General features: G+C 41.4%; 1 protein-coding gene across 2 annotated transcripts; it reads left to right on the top strand.

Annotated features, from left to right (window-relative positions):
- Positions 1-24,406, top strand: psmc3 (proteasome 26S subunit, ATPase 3). Of its 2 annotated transcripts, none has more exons than XM_060911696.1 (11): positions 1-82; positions 747-827; positions 929-1,054; positions 7,431-7,535; positions 7,670-7,732; positions 7,836-7,973; positions 8,114-8,257; positions 8,534-8,779; positions 10,247-10,392; positions 11,225-11,306; positions 24,076-24,406. In XM_060911696.1, exons 1-11 carry the CDS (start codon positions 41-43, stop codon positions 24,184-24,186), a joined length of 1,284 nt encoding a protein of 427 aa, XP_060767679.1. In that variant the 5' UTR covers positions 1-40; the 3' UTR covers positions 24,187-24,406. The 2 variants fall into 2 exon arrangements, with proteins under 2 accessions (XP_060767679.1, XP_060767680.1); XM_060911697.1 differs by lacking the exon at positions 1-82 and adding an exon at positions 87-156.

Here is a 24,406-nt window from a genome sequence, read left to right as displayed (position 1 = left end):
GATGTATAGAACTTAAAGAAGAAAAGTCAAGCGCTGCAAGATGGCGTCTTTGAATGACAGATCAATTTGGGATGAAGTGGAGGTTTATTTTTATTCTATTTAATCTATCTCAGTTCTCGCTCTCGTTTTATTACAGCTGCTAGTTTGAAAACATAGGTAAAATGTGGACACCTGGTTTCAGACGGTTACTTGTAGTAAACCGATATTTAGCAGGCTGGCTAATTCCTCCTGAGTGCCGCTATCTGGTGTACTTTAGCATGACACAGTGAATTTTCAGTGTCGATTCATTATTTTGGCCCGTTTTGGGTACTAACTATTCTCCTCTCCAAACTCTCAATTATTAATATATCGTTTGATTTTATGCCGAATAACCCCTTTGTGTTAAATAGTGATTACAGCCGAGCGCTTGTTGACCAGGACTTATGGTGGCTAGAAAGATAATAATAGCTAGTTAGCACTTTTTGTTAGCAAGCTAGGTAGCTAACTGCTTACTACCCAAGTAGTCATATGTTAGTTAAAATATTAGGGAATCACCTATTTGTTGGAATTAGGCTTACAATTAAAGTTTTTGTTCAGAAGCTAGCTGTAAAGTATATGATAAACTACCTGCAGTTAAACTGAACACCTGTGCCATCATGAAGCATATAATAAACCTGCCAGTTATAAAGCAAGACTTGATTTGAGACCTCAGTGCAACAGGATTTCACTGTTCTTCTGAAAACACAAAGCTGTTTTGCATTTCACAGGATGGGATCGGTGAGGAGGTCCTAAAGATGTCTACTGAGGAAATAGTTCAGCGAACCAGGCTGCTGGACAGTGAAATTAAAGTAAGTGATTGTAGTGTAAATCACAAAAAAATGAGTTGATGCTGACTTTTCTGGTTAAGTAAGTAAACATCTTACTGACCTGCATATTGTTTTGGTTCCAGATCATGAAGAGTGAGGTGCTGCGTGTCACTCATGAGCTACAGGCGATGAAAGACAAAATCAAAGAAAACACAGAGAAGATTAAAGTGAATAAAACTCTTCCGTATCTTGTCTCAAATGTCATAGAGGTAAGCAGATTTGTTCTGTGTTCGGAGTGTTACGATCTAAAGTTTTTAAGGGTATGATAACTTCTGATATTTTCAGACTAGGTTATTATACATACAGGAAACTTTTTTTTTTTTTTGGAATAAAAACATGTTCTATTCCCTTCTAGCGGGGTTAATTCATTCGATTTGATAGCATGCAGTATTGTTCGTATATAGCTTATCCTACGTGTATTACGTCACTACTCCAATGGAGAATGAGCGTTGAATATGGTTGTCAAGACAACATGTCACAGCTGATGTGAATATTTGATGAGAATTTTCTGCTGCATGTGTGCACAATCATTTATGTATTCGCCAGGAAAGAGAAAGACGCGTTGAACACTTGAAAGGCTACCAAAACTTTAGATGTTCTTCATGCATATTTACAAGAGGTAGTGAACTGTTACTATTAGAGCTGGGACTTCAGCTCAGCCAAAACTGAGCCAGACACCAAAAAAGCAACAGGGCAAAGGATTTTGCAAGGGATTAGTGGCAGGCTGCCAGGTCACTCCATTGTGTGTAGTTGTTGATTTTAAAAGTAACTCGGTAAATAACATAGGGAAACTAGAAAAGCACTCGGAGGGCGCAGACCTCCGCCAAGAATCCTTTAAAAAAATCCGGGATCCAGAAGGTGATCCGGATCACCGCCAAAATTTAATGGATTGTTACTTGTGCCCAGTCACACCTCTGGAAAAAATTTCAGAGCAATCCGTTCATTACTTTTTCCGTAATGTTGCTAACAGACAAACCAACAAACAAACCAACACTACCGAAAACATAACCTCCTTGGCGGAGGTAATGAATACTTAAGTCTGAGTGAAAAATACTGTGGCAAGCCTGTATGAAAGAAGAGTCTGGAGACAGAAATCTTAGTTTCTCAGGCATTAGCCTGTGGTACTAACTCTCGATAGCACTGGCTTGATCGCTTTATTAGCATTTGCTAACACTACTGATGAACGCTACACCAGCTGGAAGGTGACTTTTCCGCTGCACTTATGGTGCCGACTTGCAGTTAAGCTTGCGTTGGCCTTCAAGAATGCTGATATGTTTGGGTCTTCTCTGAAGGCCCTGACGGTTCCCCTCTGTTTACAAGAAAAAAAACATACCAACAAACTGGAAAAGTGTGTCGAATCAGCAGAAAATCATTAATGTGAGCCATTTCATGTTTGACAATGTTATGCACACACTTCAGAATTATAGAAACAGAATAACTGTAGTGTTTGAGTGTTTTCAGATAAACTACCGCAAGGACTGTCAGATGTCGAAAATCGCACATTGATATTTGCAGTAATAAAAATTTGACGGCAATGAATGTGGGTCAAAATTGCTACAATTTCATGAAATTTTTTTGTCTCATTTTTTTCAATAAGGAAAGTTGTGCATCTTCTGTATTGTAATATGATTTCAACTTGGTGGATGCATGGTTTGTGCTAGTGTATCATATTTCTTCATCTTTCAGGCTGAAGTACACCATTTTGTTGCAAAATATACATCTTGTTGGACCACTCAGTCAAATGTGTGCAGTGTGACAGATTTACTATTAAGATTTTCTGTCAAATTTATCAAGCTCATGATGTCAAATTTGCATTTAATATCTAGTTTATAATGAATTTCTCATCTACAAAGTATCCAGATGGGGGGAAGAAACCAAACGTGTTCACAATATAACTTCCTAATACCACTGAGGTATGATTTAAAAATGAGACAAATCTCCTCAGTGTCCGTAGGCCCCCCTCTGTACACAATGCTGAGAGACATCCAATGAGCTCAGTACAATAACTATGAAGGGTCTTTAGTAACAACACAATATGTCTATATGGTACTTGGAATGTCTTGCTGAATTACAAAATGCAGGATAATTAACTCACTTGTAGTGTCCATAGCCCACCTGTAGTGTCCGTAGGCCCTTATGTCATGCTGGAGTTTAGAGTTCTCAGTCGTTTATTTTTTTTATCCATATATGGCACTTTGGTTAGTATGAGGGGAAGACAGAGGTATGCCAACTCTCTGACAAATCGTATGAGACAGTTAGATATAAGAGTGATGGATGCCCATTAATATTTTTTCTATGAACATGATACAAGTTATTTTTTGCAAGTAGTGTTGAATGTTAGAATAGCACAGGATAACTGAAGAAGTTATACATTGTATTCCTACTTTCAAATCTTTATAAGCTAATAAATGCTTTGAAAATAATTCAAAATAGTTGGGAGTTGTAACTGACTACCTTGTAGTGTCTGTAGCACCTTCGCAGTAATATTTTTCAAAGCATAAAAATCGTTCTTTGAATTCAACTAGATTAGAATATAAATTTAAATATTGTAGAGATGTAAATAAGACAAATGTGCATTCATGACAAATTTCAGGTGTTTCAGTTGGTTTACTGGCTTCTTACAAGGAAGTGTTTATATGACTTTTTTTGTTTTGTCTTTGTTTCAGTACATATATTAGCGGAGAGCAGTCTTTTCAGTAATGGGGAAGATATTGTTGTTCTCTGCTCTTAATATGACTGATTTTACATACTAAATCAACTTGTCAATAATTTTGTCCTTACAAGTATATTTATAGAATAGAATGCCTTTATTGTCACTATACCCATGTACAATGAGATTAAAAGCAACTCCAATAACGTGCAGGTGGAGGAGAAGTGGGGGCCAAGTCTCACAGTCTGGGGCCGGTTGGTAAGAAAGTCCTTTATCCAGGCACATGTGAGGGAGGGAGGCCGAGAGTGTCCAGTTTACTGATAAAGATGTCTGGGATTATTGTGTTGAAAGCTGAACTGTAATCCACAAAGAGTATGTGGACGTAGCTCTGCTGCTGCTCCAGGTGGTTCAGCGCAGAGTGGAGAGCTACGGTGATAGCGTCCTCTGTGGATCTATTCGCGCGATATGTGAACTGGTAGGGGTCGAAGTCTGGGGGGAGGTGGTCCTTGATGTGCTGAAGAACTAGTCTCTCGAAGCACTTCATGATTACCGGGGTGAGGGCTACAGGATGGTAATCATTCAGGCTGGTGACGGGAGACTTCTTCGGCACTGGGATTATTGTAGCTGATTTTAGGCAGGGCGGGATGACTGCCTGAGCCAGGGAGAGGTTAAAAATCCTGGTGAAGGTAGGGGCAAGCTGGTGGGCGCACGCTCTGAGCACCTTACCAGGTACACCATCTGGGCCGGCAGCTTTCTTGGGGTTCGCTGTCAGGAGCACCCATCTGACATCGTGCTCCTGTACAGTGAATGGAGTGGTGTAGGAACTGTGTGGTGGGGGGGCAGGGCTGGAGCAGATGAGTGCTGCTGAGATGTTTCAAAGCGAGCAAAGAAGCAATTTAGCTCCTCTGCCAGCGGCGCACTCCAGTCTCCAGTTGATGCATCACAGTCTCTGAAGTTTGTGATGTCTTGTATGCCCCGCCACACCTCCCGTGTGTTGTTGCTGGACAGGTGGGACTCTATACGCAGCCTATGGTCCGCCTTGGCTTTATTTATTCCTCTTTTCAGATCAGTTCGAGCGGCTCTGTACAGAGCTCTATCACCTGACCTGAAGGCAGTGTTGCGAGCCCTGAGGAGTGAGCGGACCTGGCTGGTCATCCAGGGTTTCTGGTTTGGGAAGACCCGGATGTTTTTATCCACCGTCACATTCCCGATGCAGAACTTGATATAGCCCAGCACCGTTCCTGTGAATGTCTCCAGTTCCTGGTGTTCAAATAAGTCCCAGTCTGTCTGTTTAAAGCAGTCCTGTAGTTTGGAGAGTGCAATGTCAGGCCAGGTTGTGATAGTCCTTGTGGTGGGCGTGGCTCTGCGTCTGAGGGGGGTGTAGGCTGGGGAGAGCAGGAGGGAAAGATGGTCTGACTGGCCGAGGTGGGGGAGAGGTATGGCTCTGTACGCGTGCTTGATGTTGGAGTAAACATGATCCAGAGTGTTCTCCCCTCTAGTGGAACACTTAACATGTTGGTAAAACTTCGGCAGTACAGTCTTTAAGTTGGCCTTATTAAAGTCTCCTGCGATTGTGTGAACACCGTCGGGGTGGGCTCGCTGCTGTTTGTTAACGGTGTTCAGCAGGAGAGAGAGCGCTGTGTTTACACAGGCGTCGGGTGGAATATACACAGCTGTGACAATCACCACAGTTAGCTCTCTCAGTAGAAAAAAAGGCCGGCATCTTACAGACATGTACTCGAGGTCTGGGGAACAGTGTCTATTATTGTTCTGTTGTTACACCAATTATCATGCACGTTATAGCGTTTCTTTATCACAAATACAAAGTAATAAGGTAAAATGTAGTGTCTGTAGGCCCCTGATAGTGCCGTAACTTGAATGTATGTAACTTTTTTGCCACTGAAGATTAGTGAGAGAAATTTTACAGGTATATATTAGACATAATTTGTGGCAATATACCATAGGTGTCTGCTGGAAAGGACATGGTCAGTTTTTGGCCCTCAGTGAGACACATTTGGTACACATTAGAGATTTTCTGCTGAATAATAATATTGGCTGGCTTTTTTTTGTGGTATATCAGATATATTCCATTCAGCTACTTGTCTTCGACTCATTCAATATCATGCTAGCTGGATGGAATATATCTGATAGACCAATCAGTGCCAGCCAATATTATTTAATTATTGTACGTACGGGCCACTTTTTCCATGGAATAAAAACGTGTTCTATTCCCTTCTAGCAGGTTTCTTGATAGCATGCAATATTATCATATCGCTTATCCTCCATGTATTACGCCACTCTCCCCAATGGAGAATGAGCATGCAATATTGTGATATTTCACGTTGTCAAGACATGTCACATGTTGGAGCTCGTGCAACAATCCAGTGACACAACTTTGCTGCTGCGCATACGCACAATCATTTTTTTGTCGGCTGGGAGAGAGAGAAGCCGGGGTTAATTCAGTGCTTGGATTAAGCACTAAATAAATAAACTGAAAACTGAAATTAAAGACACGCTGAACACCCGAAAGGCTACCAAAGCTTCATTATATATTCTTCACGCATATTTACAAGAGAAAAACATACCAACGGACATCGAAAAACTGGAAAAGAGACAAGTCGGAGATGTAAAACTTCCACACTAGTGAGTGACTGTGACAGTCTGTATACAAACATGTCTGCGAGATTTGCTTCATTAAAAGCGGAAGATTTAAAGAGAAAGACATGCTGAATACTCAAAAGGCTACCAAAACTTCACTAGATATTCTTCATGCATATTTACAAGAGAAAAGCATACCAACGGACATCGAAAAATGGAAAAGAGAGCAATAGTGGAAATATTGTCAAATTCTACTTTGGAGATGAGGAAAGGTGATGGAGACTTTTGCAGGAGGACTTCACTCAGCAAAGCCCTTTTGTTTTGAACAACTGCAGGGTAACAATTAACTACGACCAAAAGTAACTTTGAACTTGAACTGTCAACCTGGATATAGCTTGTATACAAGTTGGATGATTGTTCAGGCTTTTTGGACTTGTACCATTTTTATTGTTAGAACTTTGACCTTGTACATTGGATTGACAAAACATTGAATTACATTTGATCAAAATCAACATTCAATATTGGTAAGTAACCCCCCCATTCTTAACTATTTGTAAAATCTATTAATGTTCTATTGAGTATGTTTGTATTATAATAATAATAATAATAATAACATTGGCTGGTTTTTTCGTGATATATCAGATGTATTCCATAACTTCTATATATCAGATGTATTCCATAACTCCATAACTACTCGTCTTCGACTCGTTCGATATCATGCTAGCTGAATGGAATATATCTGCTATACCACTCAAAGCTAGACAATATTATTTAAATATCAATATATTAAACAGTCTTTTAAAAACAGACATGATGATGGTGGAAATTAAAGGAAAAATGTGTTAAATCTTAGAAAAAGGTGCCTTGGTGCATGTTTGTCTATAAAAACCAAAAGAAACAAAAAGATCAAACCCCCTCATTGTTTTTTGTACAAGTTGTAAAATACTGCTTGTGAATGGTGTGCAGTTAGTCTTGAAATGTTTTTAACATTTTTCTGTTTCAGCCTTCAGACGATGAACAAAATAAAGAACTCATATTAAATCAGTTAGTACACAAATTTTGGCCAAACATTAAGGAGGTTATTGTGCTGCTTTCCACTTTCTTAATTAGTCTGACATTTTTATGATTAAAGGTTATACAAAAATACCATACAGGTACATCTGTTTATAGTCACTGTCATGGGTAGGAAGTGAGAGTTTTACTGCAAACTTGTGTTAAATATGCAGCAGTTAATATGAAGAAACAGTGGCTGATTTTGTGATCTTCACTGCAGTTTGTGCTCCAAGTCTTGGATGATGTATATTGGAATGTTTCAGTCTGATGTCTGTCATTTGCAGCTACTGGATGTGGACCCCAATGATCAGGAGGAGGATGGCGCCAATATCGATTTGGACTCACAGAGAAAGGGGAAGTGTGCAGTCATCAAAACATCTACACGACAGGTGGGTCTGACATATGTTTTATTTAATGTTTATGGTCATATGACTAGCCCATGTACAGGGATAACACTTTTTTTTTTTTTTTTATTGTTTGGATGTGTTCTAATGGGTGTTTTTGTAATGCATAATTTGTGCAGACATATTTCCTGCCTGTTATTGGCTTGGTTGATGCAGAGAAACTGAAGCCTGGGGATCTTGTGGTACATAAAACATTTTCATGAGCACATCTGATAATGCATTTTTGTTAAAGACAGATGGAGTTTTTTTTTCTCTATAGACAAACCTGTTTGTGTGTGTGTTCAGGGTGTTAATAAGGACTCCTATCTGATTCTGGAGACACTGCCTACTGAGTATGACTCTAGAGTAAAGGCCATGGAGGTGGATGAGAGGCCCACTGAACAGTACAGTGATATTGGAGGCCTTGATAAGCAGATCCAAGAGGTACCAGAGTTCATGTACCTCTTCAATCTCTTTAATCACTGGCTGTCATTAAAGATTACATTTATGTTTCAGTACAGTTCTGTTTTTGTCACTCAGATCTACTCTTTGATTATAATTTTGTGTGTGTGTGTGTTGTTCAGTTGGTGGAAGCAATCGTCTTACCAATGAACCATAAGGAAAAGTTTGAGAATTTGGGTATCCAGCCACCGAAAGGTGTTCTGATGTACGGACCACCTGGAACAGGCAAAACGCTTCTGGCTAGAGCTTGTGCTGCGCAAACCAAAGTAACTAATCTTTTAAAAAAATAAATAAAAGTTCATATTATTTGCTGGCGAGAGCCTAGGTTTATTTTCTTGACTAAAATTACATTACTGTGTAGTACTGAAAGAAGCAGCAGTTTCAGGGTATCAAGCACATGCATAACCTAGATTAACATTTTACAGCATTTTACCGTATTACAGTTTTATAAGGAATGAAAAACAAACTCACTTGACAAACATTAAAATTAATTTCGTTGTGCCCCCTTTAATTTTCTCTTCCTGACCTGCTGTATTTCTCAGGCAACATTCCTAAAGTTAGCAGGCCCTCAGTTGGTGCAGATGTTTATAGGAGATGGTGCAAAGCTGGTACGTGATGCATTTGCTCTGGCTAAAGAAAAAGCCCCTTCAATCATCTTCATCGATGAGCTGGACGCCATCGGAACCAAACGCTTTGACAGCGAGAAAGCTGGAGACAGAGAGGTGCAGAGGACCATGCTGGAGCTGCTAAACCAACTTGATGGCTTCCAGCCCAACATGCAAGTCAAGGTACAAATGAGCTTGTTAAAAACTAAAGATGATTGTGTGTTTGTTCTAAATGACATTCACTCATGCAGTTCTTGTAAACATCTTTGCTTTTGTTTATCACCGAGAGACAGAAAAGGGAAAAATTCATGTTATAGCTGCCTATGATCGCCATCATCATGAACCATAATCAACATTAAATGAAGTGTTAGTCTATATTCCTCATACTTGTTGCTAATGTTATGCTGTTAATCATAGTTAAGACATCAGTGACGGTAACCTCAGATTCATTGCTCCATGCATGTACTAATATAGCATATTAATATAGAATGAATCTTTAAATGAATCCTAAAATTACACTAAGGATTTCATTTAAAGGGGACATGCCATACACTTAAGTTATTTTATGTTATTGCCTGAGATGCAAGTTTTTTTGTTTAAAAAATGCCTTTTTTTTTTTTTTTTTTTTCCCCCCTCATGCTGTTTTAGCATAGTATGAAAATCCAATAGGGTAAGATGGGCTGATTTTGAGGCTGTGCCTTTAAATATGTAAACAGTTTCGCTCTATGTGGCTAACATCTTTAGACAAGAACTGTCAGCCACACGCACGGAATTGGTGGTATGCAGTTCGTACGTAAGTTATTTTTAAATGACTCTTGAGCGAGTTGTTCATACCGGTTCACCAGCAAAACTGAGTCTTTCTCTAATTCAGCTGCTCCCAGTCCACTGCATGCAATCAGTCAGAAACCTTTGGTATCACTAACAGTGGGCTGCTAATAATATGCAAACAGCAAGAAAGTGTGGACTAATGTGGACTCTTAAGAAAATACCTGGTTCAATTTCTCAAACTGTTCCAAAGGAATCGGTTCACTAAACTTAATTGAACTGCCCACCACTACATTACATTACAGGTATTTTGCAGATGCTCTTATCCAGAGCAACGTACAACAAGGGGGCACATCATGACAGTGCTCCTGGAGCAGAGAGGGTTAAGGGCCTTGCTCAAAGGCCTAACAGTGGCAGCTTGTCAGTGCTGGGGCTTGAACCCATGACCTTCAGATCAGTAACTCGGAGCCTTAACTGTTGAGCCACCAGTGCCCACTACACAGAATTGTTTTGCTACAGTTTTCACTTTGCTATTTTTATGATCTCTAGATGCTTTTGTACAACAAATATAGTCAAAACTATGTACATATATTTACATAGCTTATCACATTCCTAAAATTGGGTAAGTGATCTTGCCAAGCTAACCTGAACTAGTAACAGCTAACTGCCTGAAGGGGTGTTTTTTTTTTTTTTTTTTGCTTGCTTGCTTGCTTGCTTGCTTGTTTTTTTTGTCTAATTTTTTAAAAAGATTAAATTTTGTCAAAATTTTGTCTATTTTTTTAAAAAGATTACTGGGATTTCTATTTAGGCTCCTTTAGGCACAAATAAAAAATGTACATCATACACTATTTTAATATTTGAGTTGTGATGCATTCTTTGTTACAGGTGATTGCTGCTACTAACAGAGTGGACATTCTCGACCCTGCGCTGCTGCGCTCAGGCCGGCTGGACCGTAAGATTGAGTTCCCCATGCCAAATGAAGAGGCTCGTGCTCGTATAATGCAGATCCACTCACGCAAAATGAATGTCAGGTACCTGCTTCCTTTATGGCTTATTAACGCCGTGATGTCCTGGGACCATGTTTATATCCTGATTTATAAGATTTTAGATATAAAAGTTTTTTCAGTCTTAAAAAATCTTAGATGACTGCTATGCAGAGCAACTTGGTGCATATGAATCTAAGTATTGTTGTGGGCAACTGCAATACCAACAGGTAAACAATGATATTTTACAGGGAAGGATGCCAGTGTAGTTACCTCCGCCAACTTTGTTGGAGGTTATATTTTTACCTCCGTTTGTTTGTTTGTTTGTTTGTTTGTTTGTTTGTTTGTTTGTTCCCACCATAATTCAAAAAGTGCTGAATGGATTTTGATGAAATTTTGAGGAAAGTTGGGCCATGAGGCGAAGAACAATTGATTAGATTTTGATGCAAACCCAGATATGTGGCTTGGTGGAGGTCTGCACTCTACTGAGTGCCCTTCTAGTTAATCTGACAGACTCGAGTATGGTTTTGATAATCATGATGATTTTTGTATCCGTTACCTGGCTGTTTTATTAAACACAAATTTGAAGTGTTTTATATTGTCGTACAGAGTAATCTCTTAATATACAGTATGTGATAGTGTGTCTGCTGTAAATCATAGTTACAGAATGTAAAAGTCTTAAGTTGGTCATTCCTCAAGCAATATAAAGAACCTTTTTATCTACTTGGGTCATTTTCACTGGTGTGGACTCCATCTTTCTCTCACAGTGACCTGCGATATCGTCACAGCATATATGACTTAATAAATTAACATCAACATCCTCTACAGAGATCTCCCCCCCCCCCCCCACTCTGTTTTTACTCATGCTGTCTCTGTTTAGTCCTGATGTGAACTATGAGGAGTTGGCGCGCTGCACTGATGACTTTAACGGTGCCCAGTGTAAAGCTGTCTGTGTGGAGGCGGTGAGTACTGTTTTTCCATCCATCCATCTTCTGCCGCTTATCCGGATCCAGGTCGCGGGGGTAGCAACCTAAGCAGAACAGCCCAGACTTCCCTCTGGGAAGTACTGTTTTTAAACATTTCCACTTGGGGCCTCATAATTAAGGCAAATGTTTGCCATTATTGTCAAACTGAAACTAGCCTGATAAATGTTCTAATCTGACTTGCCAAATGTATTTCAATAGGACCACAGGGTAGAAATGTCCACCTGCGCTGAGTTGCAATTCGTATACTTTTGTTAGTACAATTCCATGTAGTACACTGTGTACTTATTTGTGTAGTGAATGAATTTGGACAGGGTAGTGTTGTCTCAAATTGAGCACGGCAAGTTGTGCACTAGCTGGAGCTAATGGTGACATTTGACCGTAAAGCCTCGGTCACAACCGGCCGTACGTGCTCCTACGGCCAGTCTACGTGCAAAAAAACGCAAGAAACGCACGGAGGGCGCGTGTGTGACGTGCTGATTTTCGAGCCGCAGACCGGCCGCAGAGGTTCTTTGTCATGTCAAACAAACTCTATGGGTGCTTACGTTTTTTTTCAGGTTGCAAGACAAACTTGCAGCCAACATGCGTCTTTCTCCACGAACAAAAAAAAACGCAGTGATTTGGGAAACGGCAAAAATCGCACGGCCAAAAAATCGTACGTCCAGTTGTGACCTAGGCTTTAGTACAGAAGTACACAGATTCAAACACACGCTAGTTCCATACTATTAGTATGTAAAAAGCAGTATGTAGGGTGTCCAGACATTTAACAGTAGTCGAACAGTACCCAGATCTACTACGTCTGTAGTATGCAAACATACCACACTATATTGCGTAATTCAGCTGGAGCCTCTAAATAATGAAGAATAATTCACCTGGGGAAAATGTCAAGAAGATGGGTTAGAACATCCGGGTCAGAGGACAGGTAAGATGGTGGCGGAGTACATCTGGATTGTGTCCTTGGTATTCCCTCGCATTCTCATAGAATGTACTACAGTAACAGTCGGGCAGTAAGTATGGATGTTCGTGCATGCTGCGTATTAGAATGCAGCAACAGTGCACTACTTGGGGTGTACAAAGCACTTCTGTCATAGCTTACAGGTAGAGTACATAAGTAGGGATCCCCCTGGGTTCTGAAAAACATTCTCCACTTTTTTCCTTGAAAAATAGTCAAATAAGTATTCAATTTTTCTTAGTCTGTATTTTTTTCCTAGTTACCTACTTATTAAAGTGGACTTAATACAGGTTTATACCAACCAAACTGGCATAATTCAAATATTTACACAGATACAGGCCTCTCCATTACATATATAAAATTTGGGCTCCACTTCAGCTTCTAATAAAGACTTGATTTTGGGCACCAGGCTAAAATAAACCTCTTTAGTTTGAGCTTACTCCAGGTTATTTTAGCATTGAATTAAAAAAAAAAAATTATTTATTTTTAGCATGGAATTATTTTAATTACCCTTTACTTCAACAGAAAACTTGATTTACAATTGAGCAGTCAAGAATGATCTTGGAGCAACCGACAGTGAAGGAATTTCAATTTCCCGTCAATTTAGAAACCGAACACGACACAGCATTTTTCATCATACATTAGCCCAGGGGTGTTTCTAGCTATTGAAAAGACCAGGGGCTAAGTCAAGTTTTCCTGGGGCTTGTATTTTTTTTAAGGGAGGTTGGCATATATAAAGTTGGCCATGAGGAAGCCATGGAAAGCCATGGGCTAGTGGTTAGAGAAGCAGCTTTGGGACCATAAGGTTGCCGGTTTGATTCCCTGGACCAGCAGGAATGCCTGAAGTGCCTTTGAGCAATGCACCTAACCCCCTCTGTGTATGTTGTATGTGGCTCTGGATAAGAGTGATTGCTGAATGCCTGTAATGTAGATAGGTTGGGGAGGTTATATCTAACTTTACAAGAAATATCACCCACACATTCAAAGGTTATGACATGTTTAGTGATTTTTGCACTGCTCTTTTTAAATTTTAGTTCACTTCAGTTTCTGTCTCCTTATTATTAAGTTATCAACACCCATGGTGTCTCAGCAAACTGAGGCATATGTCAATTGACTTAAATATCAGTAGTAAAATTCATCATCAGTTTAATAAAAATATAATTTCTCACTGACTTATTTCTCCTTTAAGTCCACAAAGACTAAGCTAAATTCTAAGCTAAATTATTATATAACAACATTCAAAATCCCAGATGACATCCAAGTCAGTTGTTATCTATTCATCTCTTACTTTTTTTGAGGGCAAAATATCCAGCGCTATAGCCCGAGTGACGGAGCCTAACAACACCACTGCCTCAGCCACGGGAACTCAACACACCTTGCCGCCAGAAATGTAGCTCCCTTCAGTTGCTTGCTGCGCCTGATAAAACTTTCACTTTGGTGGGGCCTCTCTTTTTTTTTTTTTTAATTAAAATTTTTTTTTTTTTAAACCGACTCCTGTGTTACTAACACTGTGCTAAGGGACAGTAGGGGCTTTTGAGTGTCTCCCCGTGGCTGTTTCAGCCCATAAATCTTTTTCAGTGCTTGAAGAAGCCTGCCCAAAACATCTTTGCCAGCTTAGACTGCACCATTGTTTGCTTCACACATGGATAATTACACCACCACACCAGGCCGATTTAAGACACCTTGTAATTGGTCAAAAACTTGGTGCTCATTTGGTCATTATGTGTAGTCAGGGTTTTTTTTTTTTTTTTTAATTGGTCACAAGCACGTGCTCATTGTTTACACTCTGGCTTCCCACCGTCTCTTCACTGGGGTTGGATTTCGGCAAATGTAGGGATTTGTGGAGGGATTTCTAGAAAAGATGACTTATGATAAAGATGACAAATACATTCGTCACTATGACAACTGCTAGTAATTAGTGTTAGCACTATTGTTCTTAAGTTTACTTATTCTGCCTTATTCCGACACGTTTTTTGGATCCACTATTCCTCCTAGGGCGTTCGAGATAGACACCGTTCCAACTTTGAGACGTCTGGCCCGAAGTGGTGTAGTGTGCTTGTATACAACTTTTGGATCAACGTGCCCGTTCTCTTGTTCTTGTCGTTTTTCTTTTGTTTTTTTCCCATAGAGAATGAATAGGGCTCACGAATCGAATCGTCCTAATCGGACACGCTCCATCGCAGATGCACCAAACCTCATGCGATACTTCAGGCCAACTCCCCCGACACGTACATGCAATCGGTTCTGACCTGCACTCATATTTTTCCTTTCTTTTTGCTCATCCCTTTTTCCTCCATAGGCTTGCATTGATTTTTGGCCCCACTGAAAATGAATGGTGTTTCAGGAGAAAAACTTTCACTCTCCATCAATTTTTTTTAACCAAGTGACCAAACTTCAAGAAACTTCACTTGATGCCTCAGGCCAAGTTCCCGCACAGATCCATCCCCTCATCTGAGACCTGCACTCGTCTTTTCCTTGGTTTTCACCCATCTCTTTTTACCTCCATAGGCTTCCATTGATTTTTGGCCCCATTCAAATGAATGGAGTTTTGCTCAGTAACACTTCACACATCCACCAAACTTCATATGGCACCTCAGGCTAAATCACCCATCACACACGATATTGGTTTTGAGCTGCACTCGTCTTTGTCTGGCCTTTCATCCGTCCATTTTTTTCTCCATTTTGCCGCTAATCAATGGAAGCTTGACTGAGTCATTCCTCCCTTCCCCCATAGGTGATGAAGCATTTGGCAAGGATCTGCTCATTTGAGACTTTGACAGCAAATCAATGTCAACTCAATGGCCACTTTATTAGGAATACTTACACGCAGGGCCGTCGACAGGGGGGGACAACCGGGTATTTTGTCCCGGGCCCAGGCATGAGGGGGGCCCAGAACTGGTCCCTCATGAAGATGCCATTAATCATTCTGTTTCATTTCAAAATGTGTTGATTTGGGGGAGAAAAATGTGCTATATTTGCATTCAATGAATGATTTCTGGTTCTTTTGCCTTTATTGTCTTCGAAAATAGATTCAAGAACCCACCTACCACCCCTAATGCAGAAATGGTTTGGTCTTTGATTAAGGCGCTAAATAACACGGCACTATTCCATCATAACGCTTCGACAATAAGCGTGCGAGCCCGTTTGCCAACATGCACAAGTCAGGAGCAAAGAAAAGAAAAGAGAAAAAGAGATGAAGAAGCCAAGAGCCTCAGGGGCTCACTGCATAGATATTTTAGAAAAGATTTAGATGATGCAGCAGGTGGTGAAGGCAGTGGGGCAGCTGAGCCAGGTAAGACACATAACTTTTTTCCAGCCCTGTAATGTAACCCCAGCACGCGCGACGCGCCATTCATAATTATAAAGTAGGGGATAGCAGGGTACACTGAGTGAACACTGAAATGCACAGGGCATTGAATTATTTCATAAACATATCGGTTTAATAACACTGTGTTGCATATATCTCAATGAAGCAAAGAATAGCACATTGGCCCGCAATCATATCCAAATGTTTTAGGCATAGTTCGAATTACGTGGGAGCCAATGGGAGCTGAGCTCCCATTCCCTCAGGCTCCCATGAAAGAAGCAAACTTAATTTTCTGTGGAAGTCTCTCAAATACGTCATATATCACCATAATAAGCTTGAATAGCCTATATCACCATATAAATATAAATAAAACTCGTTTCATTTCCGATCACCATGCAGCCATAACTTTGTATTGAACGTGTTATTAAACCGCAACATGTACGGCTGTACTTCACCACCACACCACTATGCGCGCAAACTGAAATTCGCAGCCTGCAAAATCGAATGTGAAGTTAAGTCCGAAGAAGACTTGTCCTCTATCTCACAACGATCTTCCTTTGTTTAACAAATATAAATATATATATATATATATATATATATATATATATATATATATATATATAAAACCCCGATTCCAAAAAAGTTGGGACAAAGTACAAATTGTAAATAAAAACGGAATGCAATGATGTGGAATTTTCAAAATTCCATATTTTATTCAGAATAGAACATAGATGACATATCAAATGTTTAAACTGAGAAAATGTATCATTTAAAGAGAAAAATTAGGTGATTTTAAATTTCATGACAACAACACATCTCAAAAAAGTTGGGACAAGGCCATGTTTACCACTGTGAGACATCCCCTTTTTTCTTTACAATAGTCTGTAAACGTCTGGGGACTGAGGAGACAAGTTGCTCAAGTTTAGGGATAGGAATGTTAACCCATTCTTGTCTAATGTAGGATTCTAGTTGCTCAACTGTCTTAGGTTTATTTTGTCATATCTTCCGTTTTATGATGCGCCCAATGTTTTCTATGGGTGAAAGATCTGGACTGCAGGCTGGCCAGTTCAGTACCCAGACCCTTCTTCTACACAGCCATGATGCTGTAATTGATGCAGTATGTGGTTTGGCATTGTCATGTTGGAAAATGCAAGGTCTTCCCTGAAAGAGACGTCGTCTGGATGGGAGCATATGTTGCTCTAGAACCTGGATATACCTTTCAGCATTGATGGTGTCTTTCCAGATGTGTAAGCTGCCCATGCCACACACATTAATGCAACCCCATACCATCAGAGATGCAGGGTTCTGAACTGAGCGCTGATAACAACTTGGGTTGTCCTTCTCCTCTTTAGTCCGAATGACACGGCGTCCCTGATTTCCATAAAGAACTTCAAATTTTGATTCGTCTGACCACAGAACAGTTTTCCACTTTGCCACAGTCCATTTTAAGTGAGCCTTGGCCCAGAGAAGATGTCTGCACTTCTGGATCATGTTTAGATATGGCTTCTTCTTTGAACTATAGAGTTTTATCTGGCAACGGCGGATGGCACGGTGAATTGTGTTCACAGATAATGTTCTCTGGAAATATTCCTGAGCCCATTTTGTGATTTCCAATACAGAAGTATGCCTGTATGTGATGCAGTGCCATCTAAGGGCCCGAAGATCATGGGCACCCAGTATGGTTTTCCGGCCTTGACCCTTACGCACAGAGATCCTTCCAGATTCTCTGAATCTTTTGATGATATTATGCACTGGAGATGATGATATGTTCCAACTCTTTGCAATTTTACACTGTCGAACTCCTTTCTGATATTGCTCCACTATTTGTCGGCGCAGAATTAGGGGGATTGGTGATCCTCTTCCCATCTTTACTTCTGAGAGCTGCTGCCACTCCAAGATGCTCTTTTTATACCCAGTCATGTTAATGACCTATTGCCAATTGACCTAATGAGTTGCAATTTGGTCCTCCAGCTGTTCCTTTTTTGTACCTTTAACTTTTCCAGCCTCTTATTGCCCCTGTCCCAACTTTTTTGAGATGTGTTGCTGTCATGAAATTTCAAATGAGCCAATATTTGGCATGAAATTTCAAAATATCTCACTTTTGACATTTGATATGTTGTCTATGTTCTATTGTGAATACAATATCAGTTTTTGATATTTGTAAATTATTGCATTCCGTTTTTATTTACAATTTGTACTTTGTCCCAACTTTTTTGGAATTGGGGTTGTGTGTGTGTGTGTGTGTGTGTGTATATATATATATATATATATATATATATATATATATATATACACAACATCTGGACAACATCTGAAGCCTCAGTCCAGAAGAGCGCAGTCCTAGGAACATCGAAGATACTGCGCAGAACCCTCAAACTCCCAGGCCTCTGGTAGAGGACCCGAGCTTGAGGATGACATGGATACCACCCCCCCGCCGGGGGTGAGAAGGAGATTTTTTTTTTTTTTTTTTTATATATATATGTATATGTGTGTGTATATGTATAATTTGTTTAACTATATATGTGTGTATATGTATAATTTGTTTAACTATATATATATTATATATATATAAAAAAAAAAAAAAAAAATCTCCTTCTCACCCCCGGCGGGGGGGTGGTATCCATGTCATCCTCAAGCTCGGGTCCTCTACCAGAGACCTGGGAGTTTGAGGGTTCTGCGCAGTATCTTCGATGTTCCTAGGACTGCGCTCTTCTGGACTGAGGCTTCAGATGTTGTTCCTGGGATTTGCTGGAGCCACTCTCCCAGTTTGGGGGTTACTGCCCCAAGTGCCCCCACTACCACGGGGACCACGCAACCCTTGACCTTCCACATCCGTTCCAGCTGCTCTTTCAACCCTTGATACTTCTCAAGTTTCTCATGTTCCTTCTTCCTGATGCTGGCGTCAGCTGGGATCGCCACATCTATCACCACCACCCTCTTCTGCTCTTTGTCCACCACCACTATGTCCGGTTGGTTAGCCAGGATCTGTTTGTCAGTCTGGAAGCTGAAGTCCCACCGAATCTTGGCCCTGTTGTTCTCAGCCACCTTCTGTGGTATGGCCCATTGGGACTTGGGTATTTCTATTCCATACTGGTTGCAGATGTTCCTGTATACTATCCCAGCCACTTGGTTGTGCCTCTCCATGTACGCTGATCCAGCTAGCATCTTACACCCTGCTACTATGTGCTGGACTGTTTCAGGGGCTTCTTTGCACAGTCTGCATCTTGGGTCTGATCTACTCTGGTAGATCCTGGCCTCTATGGCTCTTGTGCTTATGGCCTGTTCTTGTGCTGCCATGATTAGTGCCTCTGTGCTGTCTGTCAGTCCTGCATTATCCAGCCACTGGTAGGATTTCTTGATATCAGCCACTTCCTCTATCTGACGGTGGTACATGCCATGTAGGGGTTTGTCCCTCCAGGTTGTCTGTTCCTCCTCCTCCTCTGCACTCTCATCAGGGTTCTGCTGCCTGAGACATTCACTTAGCAGTTCATCCTTTGGGGCCATCTTTCTGATGTATTCTCGGATTTTCGATGTTTCATCCTGGACCGTGGTCTTGACGCTCACTAGCCCTCGGCCTCCCTCTTTCCGCTTAGTGTATAGTCTCAGGGCGCTGGACTTGGGGTGGAACCCTCCATGCATGGTGAGGAGCTTTCTAGTCTTGATATCTGTGGCTTCTATCTCCTCCTTTGGCCAGTTTATGATACCAGCGGGGTATCTGATGACTGGTAGTGCATACATGTTGATGGCTCGGACCTTGTTCTTACCATTCAGCTGACTTTTCAGGACCTGCCTTACTCTCTGGAGGTATTTGGCTGTGGTTGACTTCCTTGTGGCCTCTTCATGGTTTCCATTAGCCTGTGGGATGCCAAGGTACTTGTAGCTGTCTTGGATATCACCTATGTTGCCCTCTGGTAGGTCAATCCCTTCAGTCCGGATCATCTTGCCTCTCTTTGAGACCATCCGGCCACACTTGTCCAATCCGAATGACATCCCTATGTCATCGCTGTAGATCCGGGTGGTGTGGATCAGCGAGTCTATTTCTCGCTCATTCCTGGCATACAGCTTGATGTCATCCATGTAGAGCAGGTGGCTGATTGTTGCCCCACTACGGAATCGGTACCCGTAGCCGCTCTTCGTGATGATCTGACTGAGGGGGTTCAGGCCTATGCAGAACAGCAGTGGTGATAGCGCATCTCCTTGGTATATGCCGCACTTGATGTTGACTTGGGCAATGGGTTTTGAGTTGGCCTCTAGGGTTGTCTTCCACATTTCCATTGAGTTCTGTATGAAGGTCCTTAGGTTCCTGTTGATCTTATACAGTTCCAGACATTCCAGTATCCATGTGTGTGGCATTGAGTCGTAGGCTTTCTTGTAGTCAATCCAGGCAGTGCACAGGTTGGTCTGTCTCTTCTTACAGTCTCGGGCGACTGTTCTATCGGCCAGTAGCTGGTGCTTGGCTCCTCTGGTGTTACTGCCAATTCCTTTCTGTGCCTCGCTCATGTATTGAGCCACATGCTTACTCATTTTTGCCGCAATGATGCCTGACAGGGCCTTCCATGTTGTGCAGAGACAGGTAATTGGCCGGTAGTTGGATGGGATGGGTCCCTTCTGGGGGTCCTTCATGATTAGGACTGTCCTGCCTTGGGTTAGCCATTCTGGGTGGGTTCCATCCCTCAGTAGCTGGTTCATCTGTGCTGCTAGGCGTTCATGGAGTGCAGTTAGCTTCTTCAGCCAGTACGTATGGATCATATCGGGGCCTGGTGCTGTCCAGCTCTTCATCTTTGACACTCTTTCTTGGACGTCTGCCATTGAGATGGTTACTGGTTCTTGTTCTGGGAGGTTGCTGTAGTCAGCTCTTAGGTCCACTAACCATTGGGCATCGGTGTTGTGTGATGCCTTTCTTTCCCATATGTCTTTCCAGTATTTTTCCACCTCAGCTCTTGGTGGGTCTGACCGGTTGTTGTTCCCCTGCCATTGAGAGTACACCTTGGCTGGTTCAGTGGAGAACAGCTTGTTTATTCTCCTGGCCTCTCCTTCCTTAGTGTATCTCCTCAACCGGGTGGCCAGAGCTGTTAGTCGCTGTTTGGCAGTTTCGAGTGCCTCTGGTATGGAGAGTGAGTTGTACTTCCTGGGCGCCCCTTTATTCACCATGTTCCCTTTCTGTAGTTCAGCTAGCTGGCTAACTTCTCTCCTTGCTGCCTTTATCTTGGCCTCTAATCGTCTCTTCCATGGTGGATACTGTTTGTTATGTCCCGAGCCCACCTTGTGTCCAAGCATCTCCATGATTACTGTTGCTGTACTGTGTATCAGCTTGTTGGTCTCAGTGATTGTTCTTGTGGAGATTGTCTTCAGAGCAGCATTCACATCTACTAGTAGATCTTCTGAAGGTACTTGGCAACTCAGCTTCGGTATTCGTCGGGGGCTCCAGGTTTCCAGTTGGGTCACAATCTTCCTTCTCAGGTCAGCAGCTCTTGTGTTGAGGCTGTTAGCTGTTGGGGCTTGGTACCCAATCTCTGGTTGTGGGGATGATGACATCTCCCCGCTGACCTGTCTTCCTGGCTCCCCCTTGCCGTAGCATCGTTGTTGTATTTCATTAATCTCTAGTTGTGATAGCAGATTTCGATTATGGATGTTGGAACACTGGGCTAATAGCTGTTTCTTTGTTAGCCTTGATTGTGGGTTTCGAAGTATCCAATGGTCACACATTCGCTGCATGTATCCCCTCTCTCTGGGATTGCTTGTATAGTAGCATTCCAGCAAATCCGTATTTTCTGTCCTCGTCCATCGATGTCTTGTTCCAGTAGCCCATTTCTCATCAGTTTGCCCTGGTTCCCTAGCAACTGACGCAGACCTTGTTGACCCGGGCGACGTCTGAGCCGGTATGACTCTATCAGTTATGTTTTCACTCATTCCTGAGGTAGGCTGATATATCATGAGGGGTTTTTGCCTAAGGACCCTTACTGGATGATGTTTTGCCCCGACCGGGATTCGAACCCCGATCTCCTGCGTCGTAGTCAGTGAGCATTACCACTGTACTATCCAGCTGATATCCAGCATATATATATATATATATGCAACACCGTGTGTGCGTGCGTGCATGCGCACGCCTGTGTGTGAAAGCTGTGCACTGCAGTGCGCAAAAGTGCGCTGGTCCAGGAGAGCGAGTATGCATTGCTTTTTTTTTTTTTTTTTTTTTTTTTTTTTAAAATAGGGACCCCCATAGGGTCAAATTTATAATTCGAACCCTGGTTTTAGGCACGCTTGCTGAGCTGCGCTGAGCTGGACTCCGGTTAGCTGAAAGCCCGTGGAACGCTGCCTCTTGTTAATTAAACCTTATTTTGTTGGAAATCATCCCGTGTAGATACGACGGCATGTGAAATTGCCAGCTAGATGGAGTTTAATGTAACGAATGGGCTATAAATGGGGTGTTTTGAGGTTAGTCTGTTGCAAAACATTAAACTTTCGCTTAGACTGGATACTCTTCAAACAATTCCCTTGCTCAAGTGAAAAATGATAGGCCTGTATGAAAAGCGCAATTAATGAAAGTAGCCTAATAAGCCCTAAATGAATAAAACGACCTCTGTTTTATTGTTGTTGCTTACACGTTAAGATTTTGAAATCTTCTCGGTCCAGTTCTATATCCAGGGAACGTTGTAATCCTTTTGGTTTATCCGTAATAAACGTGTCAGCCCCCAGGTCAGATAGGCTAATGTTACGTGGTTGGGACGGTGTCAATTTTTTTTTTGTAACATTCTAAATTGAGTACGGAAAGGATGTTTATGAAAAACAAGACAAAAAAATACACTGAAAAACTCACTGTATACATCACTAGTGGTGATGCTTCTATGTTCAGATTTTGGGAAAGCCATAACTCTGTTCTCATTGAGGCCCAGTTCCATCCCGTAAACAATCATTTTGGTTTATCAACTACCTGCGCTCAAACATGTCACAGGAGAGGCTCAATGGGCTGGCTATGCTCTCTATACTGTTTTTATTTTTTATATCTTTATCTATTTATATTTCTCCTTCTATTTATGATGTGGTTGTCCTGTCTTACTGTTATGTGTTGTATGTATGGTCAGGTGGCGTTCAATTTCCCCCTTGGGGATTAATAAAGTTCCTCAATCAATCAATCAATCTATAGAGCGCGAACTTGCAAAGAAGCTGGACTTCAATGACCTTATTGACGACTGCCACAGCAAAAGTCCGGCGCATTGCATTTCGCACCTGAATAGTTGCAGACTAAGGAAATGTTCAAACTGTAAATATGTTGAAATAAAATGGTTGACTGTTATAACGGGCTTGGAATACCTGTTATTTAAGGGTTGGAGTGAATGGAGACTGTGAAAAGAGGGGTTGGGTGTGGGTGGTTGCTGTGTGGCGATGTGCGTGCGCGCGTATGTGTGTGTGTGGGGGGGCACTCAGATTATTTGGGGGGAGCCCACTCAGATTATTTTGTCCCGGGCCCAGCTAAAGCTGTCAACGGCCCTGCTTACACGCACACACGATAGCAATTTAGCATGTAAGCATTCACGTGTTACCATGCTAGCTGTTAGCATGTTACCCATTACGATATCATGCCTGCTGTTAGCTCGCGAGTTGTTAGCATGTTCACCATTAGCATGTTATCATGAGAGCTGTTAACATGTTAGGATTAGCATGGTAGCATGCAGAGTTCGCATGTTTGCTGTTAGCGAGTTCTCCTGAGCATGTTAGCATGCTAACTGTTAGCATGTCACCCTCAGCGTGTTAGCATGCTAAAAGTTAACATACTATCCATTAGCATGTTGGACAGAAAGAAAAGATTCACAGGGTGGAGCAAAGCTGCATATTGAAAAGAATATGGTAATGCATCGATCCGTTTTTTTTTTGTTTTTTTTTGATGGCTTTTGTGACTATACGATGTCTATATGAACAACGTACGTGTACCACCACAAGGAATCTGATCATAATTGCAAGGCAATGTGTCTCATGAATACTTGACCATCGGACAATGAAATTTGTGTCTTTATTTGCATAAGATAGATGGGTTTTTATCCAGCGGCTATTTTTAATTTGCTTTTTTTTTAAATGGGATTATTTACTAACACGTTTTACACTCTATGTATTTGCTTGTCTTAATTTTTCACTTTTCTTCACAATAGCCATCATCTTGATTGCAGGTCAAGTATTTTTGTCCATATGATGCAGCCCTATTTTCAGTGTAGCACATAACATGAATAAAATCCTGCATAAGATTTTCCCAACCCCTTGATTGGATTTCAGCAAAAATATTCTGTAATTCTGGTAAATTCAAACAGTAAAGAGACAAGGTTGTGTTTTTATATCTTTGCAGATGGTTTTGTTTTTGTCTTTCAACGGAGTTCTTGTTTGGAAAAAAAATCCTAATCCTGATGTTGGGCCGTGTGGGATGTTACATTTTTTTTCATCTGTTTATTATTTTGTACCAAGACCCTATCCCTAAGTGTGTGTGCATGCTTTGTTTTTAGGGCATGATCGCTCTGCGCCGTGGGGCCACTGAGCTGAACCATGAAGACTACATGGAGGGTATTCTAGAGGTCCAAGCCAAGAAAAAGGCCAACCTGCAGTACTATGCTTAAGCCTGGAAACTGTGTCAAAGCATGTGTGAAAGTGTGTGCAAGTGTCTGAGGGAGTTGAGTTTCAAGGTAAAGCATGAATTTAGCAATGTGAAATGAAAAGCGATCAGCTCAGTTCATTTTGAACTCATCTGACTATTACAACCTCAGTATGGAACATTTTCCAGTCTACTGTTCTATTTGTCAATATCCATTAAAAAAATAAACTTTTTTCATTAATCTA

This window comes from Neoarius graeffei, chromosome 27 (genome assembly GCF_027579695.1).
Source record: "Neoarius graeffei isolate fNeoGra1 chromosome 27, fNeoGra1.pri, whole genome shotgun sequence".
NCBI classification, from domain to species: Eukaryota; Metazoa; Chordata; class Actinopteri; order Siluriformes; family Ariidae; genus Neoarius; species Neoarius graeffei.
The sequence above is the reverse complement of the archived record's forward strand: the minus strand, read 5'-3'. Positions and strand labels throughout refer to the sequence as shown.